The sequence below is a fragment of the Morchella sextelata genome, assembly GCF_020137385.1.
Source record: "Morchella sextelata strain SCLS chromosome Unknown scls_28, whole genome shotgun sequence".
In the NCBI taxonomy this organism is placed as follows: Eukaryota; Fungi; Ascomycota; class Pezizomycetes; order Pezizales; family Morchellaceae; genus Morchella; species Morchella sextelata.
Window position 1 is genome coordinate 321,272 of NW_025408643.1, and position 17,356 is coordinate 338,627.

Genomic DNA, 17,356 nt, shown 5'->3' on the forward strand with positions numbered 1-17,356 from the left:
ACCTACAATTTGTAACCCGTGCCCTGCCGTATGTATAAGGCTGACTCTATACGCGCTTTTCCCTGACAAATAATTATACGATGGGATTTCAGGGCTTTCCCCTACCTACGTACCCGCGTAAGATCGCTTTTGAGACAGAGTGATACAAGTAATGCTGGCTGGCTGGCTCGGTTACGGTGAAGGAGGGCACCGGTGAGCGAGCGCGAGTGATACAGAATGATGCGGTAGGGTTCACCCTCAATAAACCCATGGCCAAGCCAACTGTGCTATGTGGTGTGCGCTGTAGGTACATGTAGCTTATGCTTATGGCAGAGTAAGAGTGTAAGGTAGCGCTATATGTAACTTTACAACTACACCATCATTTCTCAACCCCCCTGACTCCTTACCACATCTTGTATACAATCCCAGCCCTGAAAAAGCGCCTATGTAAGAACAACAGGACAAAAAACAAAAAATAAACTAAAACGGTACGTCCCGTGTTAATGCCCTAAATATATTAGCCTCGAATAGGAAGGAAATTGTTAAACTGGCTGTAAAGAAAAGGACCAAAGATTAAGAATACATGCAACATGCAATATATATTTCGGTATGGTGTAACCGCCCTACCCTTATTTAAGCCAAGGTGAAACAAACTAGATCACTTCGCGCACCGATCTATGTGTTCGAAGAAGATGTCAACCCCCCATTCGAGACCAGGCTCTTGGGACCGCCTTCAATACCGGAATACTATTCATAAATAGAACTTGAGGAATTCTCAACTATCCGTCTCAAACAGGAAGGATCGAGTGCGGTTTGATGTCCGATTTGATTGATAAATATACGGGTGTACTATGGATCAATTCTCGAGATCTCCTCACATATCGATGCCAAGAGCCTCAAGCCAGCCCTGTCGGGCTACTCACATTCCCCATGTACATATGTTTTCAGATCTCAGGGTGTGGTTTGAAAGTTAGCTGAAAGAAAGCGTGGCGGCATGCAGTGCGTAAGGTACATATGTTGTATCATCTGCGTGTCTGATAAATGCAATGCGCTAGACTACTCCACCGACACATGTAATATACTCCAGCGTAACTCATAAACCTTCCCATAGGGTTCGTGGGATCATACTGAGAACACGCAGCAGTCTTCATTCGTAGCGATCTTGAGGATCCAGGTATGATCGAAAGGTCGTCTAAAAGTCCCTCCCTGTATGTTTCACATTCCTCACATTTGTGTTCTTCACGAGAACAACAAGACAAATTGGGAATCACCAAATCAGGGATACCCTACCGGAACGGTACATATAAAGTTGCCTTATGACGGTAACGCCCAAGCCTAAAGTTGAATCTCACAGTCGCCTAGACCCTTGATGTCATACAGGAGGCACTGATCAGCCCTATCGTAAGGCATGATCTCCATGACAACAAGTCACGTCTGAGCCCTATCGGTGTGCTTCTAGGGAAGAACGTGGGTGCAGCACATATGAGTTGGTCGTCAGCCTTGTTGATCCACTTTCGCGAATTGAACGCTTACAAACCCTCCGACCTTAAAGTCGCAGAAACAAGCTTTTCTCTTAGGAATCCTGAGAACACCATTAGGTAATGTGGGTGCATTCACATTTTAGAACGTCCCAGCACTGGATGATTATCCTAAAGAGCCCTCCGGTATCTAGATGTGAGTTTGGATCACTCCCCCCAACTAACTGATAACAAATCAAAAAGCAAAGGTTGTAAGATATGATAACATGCGATACAACGGTTGTGATAAATGATAGCCCCCATGATCTTGGGAGGGTTTTGGTACATAACCCACCCAGCGTTTCATAGCTTTACTCTGACTTCATCCACCTTTCCTCTGGCAACACTAATCCCGGGAACGACCCAATCTCCACAGGAACACCTCAGACCTTGCCATGCGTAGGATCCCACCTTTGACTGGCATTTGGGACATTCTAATTTTCCAGAAATTTCACCTTTGGAGAGCTCATCCTTCATCCATAAAAGGGGTTCTAAGAAATGGTGAGAGCATTGCTGCTTTGGCGGTACGTTTTGGGCCGGTTTTGGAATATGGGGTGTTAAGGAAGCAGAGGTCGCTAGTGTGCGTCTGATCCACCCAGTGTTCGGTCAGCCAAGCATAGAGGGGAAATAAAAGATGAATATATGTGCGCACCGGCATTTCTTACACCGTAGCTCTATTTCACCCTTTTCCGCAGGGGTTTCACCCTCTTTCACTTGAGTGATTTTCCCTATCGCGGCCTCTGCATCTCTGAAATGTACTCGCTCCGGTGCCCTTCCAGCGGCATTACTCATCTCGACATCCTGTAAGTAAATCCACCGCTGATATAAGGGGTGATCTTCAACAACGTCGGTATAGTTCATTTCATGATATAGTTCAAGTTGTTTCATAAACCCAGGATTTGGTTCCACGATTGGGCGGGCACGCTCTATGAGTCCTAAGGCAAGATTTGGTGCGATACGGCGTGTAGCCATCAGATATGCAGCGAGTATAGTTGCTGAACGGGATTTCCCCATGGCACTAATGTACGGTCAATAAAGAGGCCAATGGCTGTGTGAAGGCTTGGTAGAGGCTAAAAAAAAATTGAACTACGAACCAATGGATTAAGACCGCACCCCCAGCCTTTAAGGCTTCAGAAATGAACTTATTGCTGGAAGTGAAATGTTCAAGCAGGTTTTCATCCTCAACATCGTCCACCTCGATAACTTTGTGCTCATAATTCTCAAACAGAGCTTTATCGAGAGGTAATCGTAATACGGACACCACATGGGTTATTCCGGCTTCTTTTAGAGCTTCCCGTCCACGAAGGGCGAACATTCTGCCGGTTTAATTAGGGAACCATGGTTCCCCACGAGGTCAGCGACAGATCGGCGTTGAGAGGCAGTAGAAAAAGAAAGAAAAGTGCCCCACTGCTTACCCTCCAATGTAGAGGTTCTCCCCCGCAACTTTGTTCATGGCCATCTCGTCGAGATATCGCTTATGATAACAGTGGTTGATAACCGGCACGATGGCGCCGATGGGAGGGAGACAATCACACGCACACACACACACACGCGCACAGACAGACAGACGGACAGACAGACAAGTGGTGGGCTGTAATTTTTCTCGAGATGATTTCTAGAAGTAAAAATGGGTGAGGTGGTTTAGCTATCAGAGCCTCAAAGACGATCGCAGATAAAAACGGTGTGCAAGAATGCGGGGCACTAAACACCTATTGTTTTCCAACCGGCTTAGGGCTAGAGGCGCATGCGGTGAGCATCAGGCTCGATGTAGTTTAGTCATCTCCTTTGAGTCTTCCACGAATAAAGGCACATCTAAGGATATAGGTATTATAATAAAGATATAAAGTAGGTAAAGTACTTTACATCTACATCATGTGGTACTAATTTATTTAGGGCAGGTTGTTGCATGTTGTTGCTGGTTTTTCTCTTCTTACAATTTACGGCATGTTCGTGAGCTGGGTTGGACACGATCCCGGATGTTTATGCAGGCAGAAAGAGGACTCAAACATCGAATCACTGTTGGGCAGACCGATAGACGTTACACACAGAATCACTCATACACATATGTGCTCTGGAGTTGGGGGCAACGGACAAACCGAGACTGCCCTACAAGCCAGGCTGCCCTACAGGCCCTACAGGCCCTACAGCAAGGCTGTTGTGTGTATTTTTGTTCGACCACTCTCTTGACCACATTTGCCTCTACGCATGTCTTGGCTGCACGTGTTATGCCCAACCTTTGGTGTCGTTACCCCAGCTCACCTTTGTTTTTCGCAGGCGTCAGACGTCTGCTTCAACCCCTTCCGGTTTCACTTCAGCCCAGTCCCGTCCTGTGGGTTGCCGCCCTATCATTCTTCAGCCTTACAAGCCACTAGTCACTACCACAGGAATAATACCACAGGGTCCCGAAGTCCGAGGCAGGCACGCCATGAGGAAAGGTGTGGGAGCCGCTGACGAAATAGCTTCTCTAAAGAGCGCGTGCATCCCCATACTCCATTTTCTTGTTTCCCAGGTATTTCGACCCAACGGCCAATTAACATCTGCGAATAGCTGGTGAAAGTACCTACATGCATAGCTATCTACCTACCCAATACTCACCCACTATTCTTCGGTTGGTGGTGGTAGTGGTGGTGGTGGTGGTGGTGGTGGTGGTGGTGGTGTGTAGGAAAAAGCAGTGTTGCTTTCTGCACTAGAATTATCGACTGACATGCCCGCACGACTCTACTCGAGAAGTAGGCATTTGGGTGCGAACACTAGAAAGATAGAGGGAAAATTAGAGAAGAGGGGTTGGTGAGCTAAGATAAAACGGCAAGCGCGTGATCATACATAAAACCGTATCTATTTGCGCAGGATCTCAGCGGCCCCGATACTTCAGCCTGCTCTTGAGACCTGAGATGTGGAATCAAATCAAAATCCATCTATCGGTAGATTTTTATCGTATTTACACCGTATGAGTTGTCTTCGACTCCGTTGTCCTTCTCAAACATGCTCATTCTTCGATTTTCCAAACCTCGCGTTCCTGACTCCCATGATGTCCTTTCCATCTGATTTTACAATATGATAGGTACGTCTGACTGTTTCTACCCTCGGGAGCATCTAAGTGGCATAGGCACAGACACGGTCAGGCAAGCAGATACAGTACCTATACGCACCATGCACTAGGGTCGTGGCTTCAAGCCAGATTGAGAAGTTAAGAGGGAGCTGCAACATGATGCTTGTCAAGTTAGCTGTGCAACACTACATTGATCTTTCTAAAGGATGGAGAGTTCTTAAATTCTTTTTTAAATTTTTATTTTTCATTTAAGAAAAAGTCAACATGAAGAAATTTATCTGATCTAATTGATTTCGTTGGCTTTCACAAGGATGGAGTATATAGAGGATCAGATTAGCCGTGAAAGCCATTATATTCGTCTAATAATGAGTTTTAGAGGTCATCATGTAGTGGTGAGTGTGCAATCCAAGCTGGTGGATCGAGGCAGGGTTACAGAGGGGAAATAGGCCAATCCCACAGCTAGCTCGATGTCCTTACCTCATTGACTCCATTCCTTCGGTTTTTTCTTTTCTTTTCCGTTTCTCTGTTCCCCCTTTCAACTTTCCTTACCCCCCTTCTTTTTCGCCCACTCTCTGCCTTTGAATGTTCCCTGTAAATATTATCTGTAACGAGTGCCAGAGAGTGCTGTCAGCGGTGGCGGATGAGTGAACCCGGGGCCAGGCTTTCATGGAACAACCGCGTTCGCCCTAGCTACCGATGGTAGATTCCCTTGGCCGAGCACGGACAGTGTGAGCATGATTCAAATCGTAATTCTCGACCCTGTCAATCCGGTGTCGATTTTTAGCAGCGGGTTCTAGGTAGGGCTGGTTTTATGTGCCGCTGCTTTGAGACCAGCAGAACACGATTCGGAGACATTTGTGACGAAAAGTGATAAGTTAGCAGTACTAGCGGAGAAGTCGGCGATTATGGTTGTGGTCGTGGTTGTGGATGTAGGTGATGGTGGTGAGGTAGAGTAGTGCTCTAGTGGAGTGAAGTGAGCACTAGGTACTCGCTGGTAAGGAAACGGTCAATCAACGCCCTGCCAGTATGGTCAGGTCAATAAGTACTCTACGTAGCATGAAAGCAAGGCTAGGACGCCCCAATGTAGGGAAAGGGCGTTCACATCGTTTCCCTGTGAGGCTGAATCTGCATCGCTGCTGCTTCTCTGCTCACTGCTCCCGACGGGGTAGGGAAGAAGTCTCCTCTCCCCCTTGCACCCTTGGATATATATGATCTAGCTGTTATTTGCTATATCCATACTAACCACAGCGTCCCTCAATAACTTACAGGCGCACTCACATACCTAGCACGTACATACATATACCTACCTCTCTATCCTCGTACATACATAAGGTCAGTTTTTTGTTCCACCCCCCTCTTCCCCACGTCTCCGCCTCTGCTTGGTCCGTCATACATACCTACTAGTCGGCTTCCATTTATCCTTCGATTTTTCTCTCGCCTTACAACGTCCTTCTTTTGGCACCGTTCACATAGTTATCCCATCTACGTAGCTACCGTCTTGTGCAGCTAGACTTCGCCCTATCCATTCACCACAACCACCACACTTCGTCGACTCATTTTTATTCTTCACCATCACGATCACTTGAGCTATTCGTCCAAAACAGCTTTATAACCAACGTCAATTAGTCGTTGTTTTTGAGGGAATCGTTCTGTGGCTGCATGTTGCAGGACCCGGTTGGGATCACATTCGATTTAGCAGCAGGAAGGGTCTTCAAGATCTAGCGGCGGGCGATCGAGTTGCGGCTGGTGTGAAACCATCCCGAAAGAAAGAAACACACACAGAGAGAGAGAGAGGGGGGGAAAGTCACAAAGGTAGAAAGATAGAGACAGAACGACAACCACGAGGTGAATTTATCTCAGGCAGGGAGAGCGAACACAACGACCCGGACAGCATTTAGCTTGGATAAGGAGGCGACGAGCACAAGTAGAGGTGGCGAAAAAAATAATTGGGGTTTTGAGATGAAATAGCAACCTTTGTACTTGCTCGGGTATTTTATTTCCTAGTTGGTAAAATCCGCCGCCAACGTTTCAGCTCCTTCAGCTGGTGTTGTTGAATAGCTGACCCGTAACCTCTGATTAGACGAGAGATCACGACCCAAATATATCGAGAGAGTTAAGGAAACCATCCTCTCGGAGAAATCCTTGTTTCCAACCCCCTCCCACCACGCACTAGTCGCATAGCTATCGTTAAAGGTATTCAATTGGACCCGGTAATCTTGCTTCAAGATCATCCCATGAATCTAATCATTGTTATTATTAAGGCACAGCACTAGATACCCGTCGCCCGATCTTGTATTCCTCCCCCCCAGTTCTTCATGGGTTTCCCTCGATTGAACAACAACTTCAGCCTTCCAGCCATCCGTAGCCCTGACGGCAATCACACCATGGACACAGGCAACGACTTCCCATCTTCACCACAACGCATCGCTCAAAGATCTATGCCTCTTCCAATACCTCTATCCAAAAGCTCCCCCACTTCTAGCCGGGGGGTATCTTTTGCTTCACAGAGCTCTCAGGTCCCACCAGTGCCTTCACTTAATCCGCCGCCGATATTGTCTTTAGACCCTCCTTCGCTGCCATCTCATCGATATCATCATCATGACGATGACTCAATGGCTGAGGATTGTGACGATAGTGAAGGAAAAGAAATCGCGCGACGGCGAAGAAGAGAGGAAACGAGGGACCGGGATGGTCGAGGAAATCGACTGTCCTCTAATGATTGGCCTTCGAGAGTATCTCGAAAAAATGGAGAATCACAGTATGACCCCCCCGGTAACCTTGAAGACACCAGAACCAGGAATGAAAACTCTTTTCCGAAATATTGGAACAGTGACTTTCCCAGGAAACCTCTAAAGAATACCAAGGAGTTGAGTACCCATATTGCCAATATCAATACTTCTTGTAGCATTTATTTAATATATGCATTGATATGCTCCGATAATAATATCTCGCACATTTCCCCACTCGATCCTATACCCATCGTTATAATCTGCTTGTTATTGCCCTTTGTCGTTTCGATGTTTAATTACATAAAGAGGAACAATTATTAACTTTTGCAATCTTGTGAATTCAGTGGCAGATTGCAGGGTGACGCTTCCGTACGTGGGGCTATGGAGAAATCGGTCAAAGCCTACGACATGGGTCTTGTCGCAAAGCTCAATGGCGGAGCTAAATCAGAACCTTCAAATCGAAATTACTTTACTCAGCCACAAAACTATCGACCGTTATCATATACTACGCCCACCCCCGAAGAGTTTCCGCCATCACCCCTAGGTCTCTGGCGTTCACCCAAAGAATTTATTAAGAGCCGAACCTCGAACCCAATACCGATACCTAGTCCGGGATCTCAAACCCCAATTGAAAGATGGGCTCAAGCAGACGGCATCCCGCCACCGTTGGGACTGGCAGAACCGGTACCAGGGCAGTCGTCTTTTTCGCCGGCGTTTACTGAAATCCGTAATTCCGGGGATAACGCAAGCGTTTCATCGTATGTCACAGATAATGATGCACATTCCAATGGAGACGCCCGAATGCGTCGATCAATGAGTGCATCATTGTTGGGGCCAGGTTTTGATGATTCAGGGATCGCTAGTTCGATGCAGTCCAGAAATAGCTGCGACCCGTACGAAGATAGTGATTACCAGATGGATGAGGCGCCATATCATCATGTGTATCAAATGAAGCGGCTTACGATCCAAGATGCACGTACACCTCCAAAGTCTAACTCATACCCCAGCCAAGTTAGTCACCAGCGAGTTGGCTCAAAACGAAGAGCTTCATCTCCCCCGAATGAGGATACCATGAATTCGGAGCCGACGAGGAAAGGGCCTCTATTGGAAAGTGTTGGGAGTGAAATCTACGATCGTAGTCGAAGAACATCACCAATACATCAAGGTGGAGCACGGAATTCCCCTGGTGGACCTTCTAAGTGTCGTGCTTCTTCTGGGATTTTTAGTTCGCAAGTTCCTAGATCTGCATCCGGATCTTTTGCTTCCGCATCCGCATCTTCTCTAACGACTCAGTGGTCCTCATCAGTCGGTCTATCTTCACTGGCCAGCAGTATTACTACTGTAGACAGGGGAACACCAGCCACCTCTTATACACCCTCGATTGACATGGAGATTATAGACGCACCATTCCGTCAATCTCAGATAACACTGGCTGCAAATAGACCAAATAATAGGCAGCGCACTGGACCTGAAACAATAATTACGGCTACAGGGGCTGAGAGGGATACTGTTACTGTGAAACATCTCTCGGCACCTAAAATGGCTGGCGCGTTCATCTGCGAATGTTGTCCCAAAAAGCCTAAAAAATTCGAGACATACGAGGATCTGCAGTAAGTTCACTTGCTAAATGTTATTTACTCGCACAAGCTGACCGAATAAATGCAGGTTGCACGAAACAGAGAAACAGTATAGCTGCCAATACTGCAGCAACCGCTTTAAAAACAAAAATGAGGCAGAGCGACATCAAAACTCCCTTCATTTGAGGAAACACTCTTGGTCCTGTGCAGCGCTTTGCGGCTATGAAGCTGCCTTTCACCAGTCACCACAAAGATCGAATGCAGAAATTTGTGGTTACTGTGGAAAAGAATTCCCATCGCCTCCACAATGGGATGCCCGAGTTGAACATTTGACGACGGAGCATAAGTTTGGAGAGTGCAATCAATCTAAGAAATTCTATCGTGCCGACCACTTTAGACAACACTTAAAGCATAGTCACAGTGGAACAAGCGGGAAATGGACAAATGTCCTAGAGAATGCTTGTATGAGGGATGAGATTCCACCGGCTACAGGGAGTCTTGGTTTAGGACCTTGCGCGACCTCGGCCATATCCGAAGAGGGTTCGGACTAGATCTCGATAGTGGTGGTTTTTTGTTTGTGGCGGCGTTTTTTTTTATTTTTTTATTTTATTTCCAAGGCATTTCCTTCTTTGGGGGAATATTCAAAATTGGAAACTGGACCCGAGGTTTCAGCTGGAAGTCAGCCCTAGCAGCGCTGACTGTGCGTTGATCTACACCTTGACGGATAGTGAATGCCCCTGTTTGTTTTTGTGGGCCTTTTTTTTTTATACAAACGATTAGACGCAAGTCAGGTTGGAAAAAGTTGTTTTTATATTTCGGAGGGCTTTTTTAGGCAAGGGTATAAGGGAGGACGGGATACTTTCGGTTTCGGTACAAGGCGGCCAACTGCAATTGAGAGGACTCAATAACACTTTCACACGACGTCACGATTTCATGAGGAATATTTTGCCACTGGATTTTCCGGCAAGGACGGTTATTGGCGTTGATACTGTCTTTGCGTCTTTTCTTCCTATCAATATTCTTAAATTTCTTTCGGTTATTATTGTCGCTTTTTAAACGCATTTTGGGATCTTTTATTTATGTTGGGGAGGGGTCTTGTTTTCTCCTTTTCTTGCTAATTTGGAATTTATATCTCCCTTTTTCCCCCTCCCCCCATGTTCATGTGGTTCACTTTACTCGGAGTTTAACGGTTTTCCGGCGGAAGGTTCAGACTTATCCCGAAGCATTTGCACCGCATGTATTAAAATTTTATTTCAGTGTGATGAGATTCAGCTCAGCAATAATTTCACAATAGAAACAATGGTGTGCTATTATCTGCAAGATATTACTATAAGTTAGAGAGACGGTTCAGAGGTTATGTTTATGATTATGTTAGATACAAGTGAAATTGCATTCATATTTCGGTGGTTCCTGGCGTGGTACCAAATTAAAACAGGGTTGTATCTACTTTCATATTCTTGTCATGCCTACCGTTAATGAGAGGCTCCAGTGATCAGTCAGCTTCATGTCTACCATTCAGTCTTTATGGTATATAATGTAAAAGTTAATGTCTAGAATTATTCCCGCCTTTATTGAATCCGGGCCCCCAGGTGTATTTGTTTGAACTCTCTTGATTGTATGTATAATGTCACCTATCATGCGAGAAACTGTAGGACCCAAGAAGTTAAAAACCTTCAGGAGATTCCCAGACGTAATTCGCTCGTAGCAAATATATATAAGTTAATAATTTGGAAATGCTATCTAATTGCAACCTTCACTTAGGTATAACTACAATATTAACTATACCCCACACCCCAAATTACTCAAAATTCTTTTTTTATATATGCAACGCCACATATACAAATTTCTGTTTCATCCCAATACAGTTCATATCCTCGGCTCGACTCTAGAACCACAGGACACTATATGCCCTTTATTCTGCGTCAGCTTGTCACCACCGTCATCATCCTCATTATTAACACTAGATACTGTGCCTCAGGTGGCAGCACTTTCTAAACCAGAACTCGAGACCTCGACAGAGAGACAGCCCAACTGGTAGGGAGGGAGTATACACGGTGAAGATTACGACATCTTGATCAACTGAGGCCTTTATCCTACTTATCTTCGTCTGGAACTCTTAGGGGGAAGATGTGTATAACCAACTGTATGTAATTGGCGCCCTAGGTCATGATATTTTAGTTCATCATGAGTCCTCCAGTTCACACTCGTCTTCAATCAATAGACTAATCGCTTTCGAAAGGTAACAGCGCCCCGAAACAATCATGTATCATAAAATTAATGAGTTAACAACGTAACAAAGCAACCATATATGCTCGCCCTAAACATTAAACAACCCATAGACTATATCGGCACATATATATATACTGCAAGATACACGATGTCCATCGGGAATAACAGAAGTCAAGCTGCATGTAACCTACCTTCTGGACATTAACCGATTAAACAAATACAGCCGCCACGTTGCAAGTGGCCTGGGGACGAGTGATGTTTCGTGATCGATATATTCAGTTGAGGAATAACATGATTTGCTAATTTTGATTATACGACACATACATACATACACCTATCAGCCGTGATTACCCCCCTCGCGGAGATGATGGAGTGATCTAGGTATTTACCAGAGCCATGGGACTGAAGCCTCACTTGAGCACTTAGAGATCATGGATGGGCATGTGGATGTCTAAGATGAAGGTCAATATGTTCCAGATGAAGCCAAACCAAAGGAGGTCTTTTTACACCCGAGACAATGTTCTACTTGAGAAAGATCTGACCGATCCCTTTACTCCCCTCGAGTCGAATCATATCCTATGAACCGAGCTGTTTAGGGTTAGTCACTATTGACACTCACGTGCAGGCTTGGCTGCAAACACTGTGGTCAAGCATTTTTGTTTGTCCGACTGAGACAGAAATATCCGATCATCCCCAAACTAACTGAATCCATACATCAAGCACACCCTCACCTGGTTAGTCCCTGCCTTGATCATTGACCTCAGCACCCTGGTTTCCAAGCCTAACCTAACCACAGCGAAAAACGTCGACAGGAGCAGTCACCTTGCCACGGTACCGGTAATAGGGTTTAACCCGGACCGGCCGGCCGGTGAGACCTGTGGAGTTACATCGGGATACATACCGACGGGGCCGTGAAGCCATTAAGAGATGCACGCCGAGTCCCCTGCCTGTGGACCTCCTGCTACATACTTTCCCTATTCCCTATCGAAAAGTATGTATGTGCTCTAACCCCTTCGCTGCCCCTGGTTTGTTGTCGTCCGTTGATAACGATTGGCGGTCTACCGCTGACGTCATAAAGGAAAACCCCGCGAATCAAAGCATGGCTTTGTAGGCACGACAAACCCCCTCCCCTGGGACGGTTGAGAAGTTTACTGGCACTCTTGTCTGGCGCAGTGCCTCAGCGCAAACCTAACCTAACCTACCAAAAACACCATTACATTTTCGGACGGTTTTCAACTACATGTAGCTAACTACAGCTACACTCTACATAATCTGCACTTGTGTAGGGGAATCCCGTGTTTCATCATCGGGGCAATCCCGACGTTTCCCCCCGCGCGCAGAAATGGCCACCTAACTGGATGGGAAAAGGCGTGTGACGCTTCCGTACTGGCTAGCCGTTCTTCTGGAATATTGTAGAAGGAGGTGCTAGACGAGGATGGGATAGGACGATAGGAATGGGGAACAAGTTTGGGACGTGACTTGACTTTTACAAGGCAAGACCGACGAAATGGTCATTCCCCAGGTTTCAACGTTTCAAAACACTTGGCCGACGAAGAAGGGCAGCACCAGACAGGCCAGAAAGAGAGATATTTATAAACCTCGGCGTTACATTCTAGGAAGTGGGTGTGTGCCATGTAGGTATGATGCGCAAGAAAACATCACCCCTCTCTCTCTTTGCCGTCCGTTGCGGGAAGAGGCTTTCTTTTCGCTTTTGCTTTCTTTTTGCTTTGGACAGTTCAGGTACCGATAATAATGAATTTTCAATATTTATTTTTCTTTTTTATATATTTATTTTGTGATTCCCATTTCTCTACTCTACAGAGAACAAATGGGGGAAATAAGGCTACCGTATCTAGCAGCGGGGTAAAAGAGAGACCCCCCCCAGAAAAAACAAAAAGAGCTCAATAAAGCACGAGGCATATATAATAAAAGCCAAAAAAAAAAAAAAAAGGAACCTCTTCCCAAAACACTCGCTCTCTTTCAGCTCAGTAGTAAGCGCTTGAATAAGATACAAGAGAAAGACCATTCGCTCGCCGTAATTGGTAAAACTAAACAATAAGAACAAGATGCATTTTTTCCTTCAAAGATCGCCGCCAATGATTCCAATTCAATCAACCAGCCAATATTTCCATTTTCCATTTCCGTTTCCTCTGTAAAATAGTAGTATGAGTAGTTTGTGATAAGATAAAAAAAAGATTCGTAAATAGATAATAAAAGATAAAAAAACCACCTTTTTTGCCCGTTTCTAGTAAGTAGCTCCAAGTTTATACAAACAGTAAAGATAAAGATAAAACAAAACACCACCTTAAACATTATAGTGCGCCCATAGATAGATAGAGAGAAAAGCCCCCCAATGGTGATAGGAAAATCGTTTCCAGACAAATAAGGAAAAACAAAGAGAAAACACAAACAAGAGTCGTAAGGAATGTCGTGTCAGTCATGTCATAAACATTATCCGGACCAGAAGGAAAACCAAAACATAAGAAAAAAACCTGTACAAAATATCCAAAATAAAACAGAGAAGCTCATCTGGACATAGTCCTCTCTGAGCCCCTCAAACTCCTCAAGCTCCCTGTCTCGCTCGCGCCCACTGGCAACACCGTCACCGGAATAAGTGTCTGCATGCCCATGCTCTCACCGCCTGCACTCCCAACACTAACTCCCGAGGCGCCTGATGCATTGGACTCGAGTCTCTCCAGGCCCGCAAGTCCCATGACCTCTACCCGTCTGGCATACTCCAGCACCTTCTTTGACTCTGCAATCCTCACCCGCCATTCCGCCTCCTTGTCCTTTCTCTGCAGCTCGACATTGCGCAGCTCCTGTGGGCTGCTCCACCCACTCGCGATCATGCACGAGTAGGCAGTGTCGTACGCGGCAAGGTCGGCATTCATCTCCTCAATCATGTCTGCGAGGGAGTCTGCCGTGACAGCTGTGACAGGTGCAGAAGGGCGGCGGGGGGCTAGTGGAGTGGCTGGATCAATGCTGGGGACCTTTTTGTGGGTGTGGGTTGGGTGGGAAGTGACGAGATGGAGTGAGGTCTGGGATGCGGAAGCGGCGGTGGGGGACATGAGGGGTGAGATTGTGGGGGGATGGAGGGGCGAAGAGACAAGCTCGGAGGAGGAGATATGACTGTTGTACATCTCGGGGAAGACGTCTGTCGCCACTGTAAGTGGGGAGTAGACGGGGGAGGCGGGATAGCTGGTTATGCTGGTGGCGGCTGGGGGGTGTGGGGAGGCCGGTGAGTTTGAGGATGGGCGGAAGAAGTCGTCGAAGGTATCGTGCTCGTCTGGTGGGGGTGTGCCAGCGTAGTAATTGGGCAGCGTCGAGAGTGCTGGCACTGGGGGCGCACTGGTGTTGGGGCCGGAGAGGCGGCGCTTGAACGAGGCGCGCAGTTTGTACGGCACGACCTTGTTGAGGATTGTTGCTGCGCGGGAACGGGAGGCCTCACTGGCGGGGGATTGAGGCGCTGATGTAGGGGAGGAAGTGAAGCAGTCCGGGTCGATTATAAGGTCGTCTGACCCGGGATACGGTCTTTCGTCATCTGTGAGCACTCGTTCGTTAGTTGGTTGTACAAACAAGCAAAATTGATCAAAGAAAAAAACAAGATTTTCCTGGGGCAAACAAACCATTAGATGGAGGCGTGAGAGGCATTGGTGTCTGTCCATTGTGGTGATGACTGCCAGAGTGATAGCGGGACTGATGGTACTCATAGTTATAACTGTCTCCGCCGCCGCCAGTCGCAACGTGCAACTTCTTAGTCAGACGCATAGCCGACGTTTGCCTGCTGATGCCCTCCACCTCCGCATCGTCACCACCATTGACACTCACGCCCAACCCAAACACAACCTCCAGCCCGTCGTTCTCGTCGTGATCGCAGTCACATCCCTCGTCCTCGTGCTGCTTGTGTTGCTCCACCTCGTCCTGCTCGTCTTCCTCGTCCTCCTCTTTCAAGGTCTCCACAGACCGGAACGGGAGCACCTCCGTGTGCGTTGAGTCTAGTGGTGAGTAGTGCTGCCTGATCTCGGCGATCATGACAGTGCTGGGCGGCGACTTCTGCTTGTGCAGAAGCATGGCTTCATAGGCGGGCTCGAGAGGCTGCAGCTGCGGTATCCCACGCCGGTCGGCGAGACGGCGGGGTGATATGATGGGGTTGTAGTTTGTGTAGTATGCCATTGATTGATTGTTGTTGGTATATTTTTTTATTTTTAGGTCGAGTTTGCTTTGCTATCTATGCTTGTTGGCCTTTTCTGTAGAAAGCTGAACTGTGCTGAGGGTTTGGTTTGTTATGGATGGCTGGGCTGACTGTTGCTCAATTGGAAAACTACAGAGCGGGCCCGATGTGATTTATGCCTCGGAGGGATATGGACAGCGGAGAGGGGAATGACGGCGGTGGTGGGTCTGCCTTCTTTCTTGCTTCTTCTTATTTCCTTTTTTTCCTTCGATTTCTTCCTCTTCCTAAGTAGTTATGGTGGTAGTAGCTGTGGATGCTGTTGCCGTGGTGCTATCTAGCAGAAGCAGAAGCAGAAGCAGAAGCAGAAGCAGAAGCAGAAGCAGAAGCAGAAGCAGAAGCAGAAGCAGAAGCAGAAGCAGCAGCAGCGGTAGGCAGTAAGTAGTAGTAGTAGTAGTAGTAGTAGTAGTAGTAGTAGTAGTAGTAGTAGTAGTAGTAGTAGTAATGTAGTAGTAGTGGTGGATTTTCGTTGCTTTGCTTGCTTTTGCTGCAGACTTGCGTGGCACAATCAAGGTTGGGGGGGTGATGCTAGTGGTGGTGGTGGGCTAAGTTAAGTACTTCCCACTCTATTTACTGCGGCTTGAACGTTTTAGACCCGTCTCTGTCTGTCGCGTAGATGGACCAACCAAAACCCGAATTTGAGTTTTTTTTCTTCCCTTTCTTGATTGTAGAGTGGATAGTATAGATAGACGAAAATCCGGGGCCGGAACTCTTTCCGGGTTTGCGATAGGATAGGGATGAGTGAGGGAGTGGGTTTGAGTATGTATAGTAAGGTATTAGGCAGTAGATAGTCAAGTAAGTACCACTTGGTCAGTGAGGAAGTGGAGTTTGCCTTAGGTTTAAGTTAAGGTGTCCACTACGGACTGGACTGGACTGGACTGGACTTGACTTGACTTGGGACCGATGAGTTGATTTTCACTCTCTCTTTAGCGGTGGGGGCGTGAATGTATATGTATTGTATTTTAATTCCCAGCCCGGTGTGTGGTGGTGCCGGGGTGCGTGGGGGATACTTTTTTTTTTTTAAAAAAAAAACCCTATTTTATGGCTGAACGGGAAGGGAGGGGAGAGGGGTGTGAAGGAGAAAGCTAGTAGTTAGAGATCAGGAAGAAGCAGAAGAAGCAGCAGAAGAATAATGCGGGCTGGATGGATGGCTGGATGGATGGCTGGTTGGATGGCTGGTTGGAGGGATGGATGATGGGCTTGCTCGGAGGGTAATGACCCAAAGCAGTGGGTTGGTGGTGATTGTGATAGGCACAGTGTTAATGAGAGAAGAGTTCACGTTTATTATTTTTATTTCATGTAGAAGCGCAAATTACCATCATCTAGGTAGGGTAGGAGGAGGACAGTGAGTCGTGAGTGAGTGTGAGTGACTGAGTAAGTTTGCACCGCACCTCCGCACCGCACCGCACTGCGCTCTGAGCTGCACCTCAGATCTGGAGTGGAACAGAAAAACATCAGTGGTGTTTTTTTCTCTCCCTTCCTTACTGGGTGGTGAGCACGTCACGGGAATGGATGGATAGGATTGCTCTATGTTCTGCTATGGCGATTCTGTTGACTCCGAGCAAGGAAAGCAATCTTCTGTCTGAGAGATTATACGGTAGTGGTGGTGGTGCACTGGTTTGGAGATTATGCCTACCTATGCTATGCTATGCTATGCACCCGTTCATTTCACTTCACCTCACGTACTTTCACCTTACAGTTCCTCTAAACAGCAGTTACAACATGGCCTCTCCATACCTCCAGCTAGACACAAAACGTGGTTCTGTTCTCCTCCACCATCCATGGCCATCCATCCACCTCGGATGGCTGTTGTCTGCCTGCCTGTAGAGTAGCGCAGCGTAAAGAAGCATGCGCTGCAGCAGCGTACAAAGAAGGTCGGGGGACGCGGCGCTGGGACGTGCGTGGGTCTGTGTGTCCTACCTCTCTCTCTCTCCTCCACCGGCACTTTGTTCTTTCTTCGACATACATACATGCTTCTGTCTACTCTACGTCGGGAAGGAAGCAAACGTACCTAGATACATACATATAGAAATTCGAAAGTAGCTACT

At 46.9% G+C, this 17,356-nt stretch overlaps 3 protein-coding genes across 3 annotated transcripts; 1 reads left to right on the plus strand and 2 right to left on the minus strand.

The window, feature by feature from the left end:
• Positions 1–2,071: 2,071 nt before the first annotated feature.
• Positions 2,072–2,955, minus strand: H6S33_008777 (uncharacterized protein; the record flags this gene model as incomplete). Its single annotated transcript, XM_044840236.1, has 4 exons — positions 2,072–2,082; positions 2,162–2,514; positions 2,591–2,812; positions 2,912–2,955. 4 exons carry the CDS (start codon positions 2,953–2,955, stop codon positions 2,072–2,074), a joined length of 630 nt encoding a protein of 209 aa, XP_044687633.1.
• Positions 2,956–6,929: 3,974 nt separating this feature from the next.
• On the plus strand, positions 6,930–9,402 carry H6S33_008778 (uncharacterized protein; the record flags this gene model as incomplete). Its single annotated transcript, XM_044840237.1, has 3 exons — positions 6,930–7,303; positions 7,619–8,884; positions 8,940–9,402. The coding sequence occupies 3 exons, from the start codon at positions 6,930–6,932 to the stop codon at positions 9,400–9,402; spliced, it is 2,103 nt and encodes a 700-aa protein (XP_044687634.1).
• Positions 9,403–13,605: 4,203 nt separating this feature from the next.
• H6S33_008779 (uncharacterized protein) lies at positions 13,606–15,253 on the minus strand (the record flags this gene model as incomplete). Its single annotated transcript, XM_044840238.1, has 2 exons — positions 13,606–14,621; positions 14,707–15,253. The coding sequence occupies 2 exons, from the start codon at positions 15,251–15,253 to the stop codon at positions 13,606–13,608; spliced, it is 1,563 nt and encodes a 520-aa protein (XP_044687635.1).
• Positions 15,254–17,356: the final 2,103 nt, after the last annotated feature.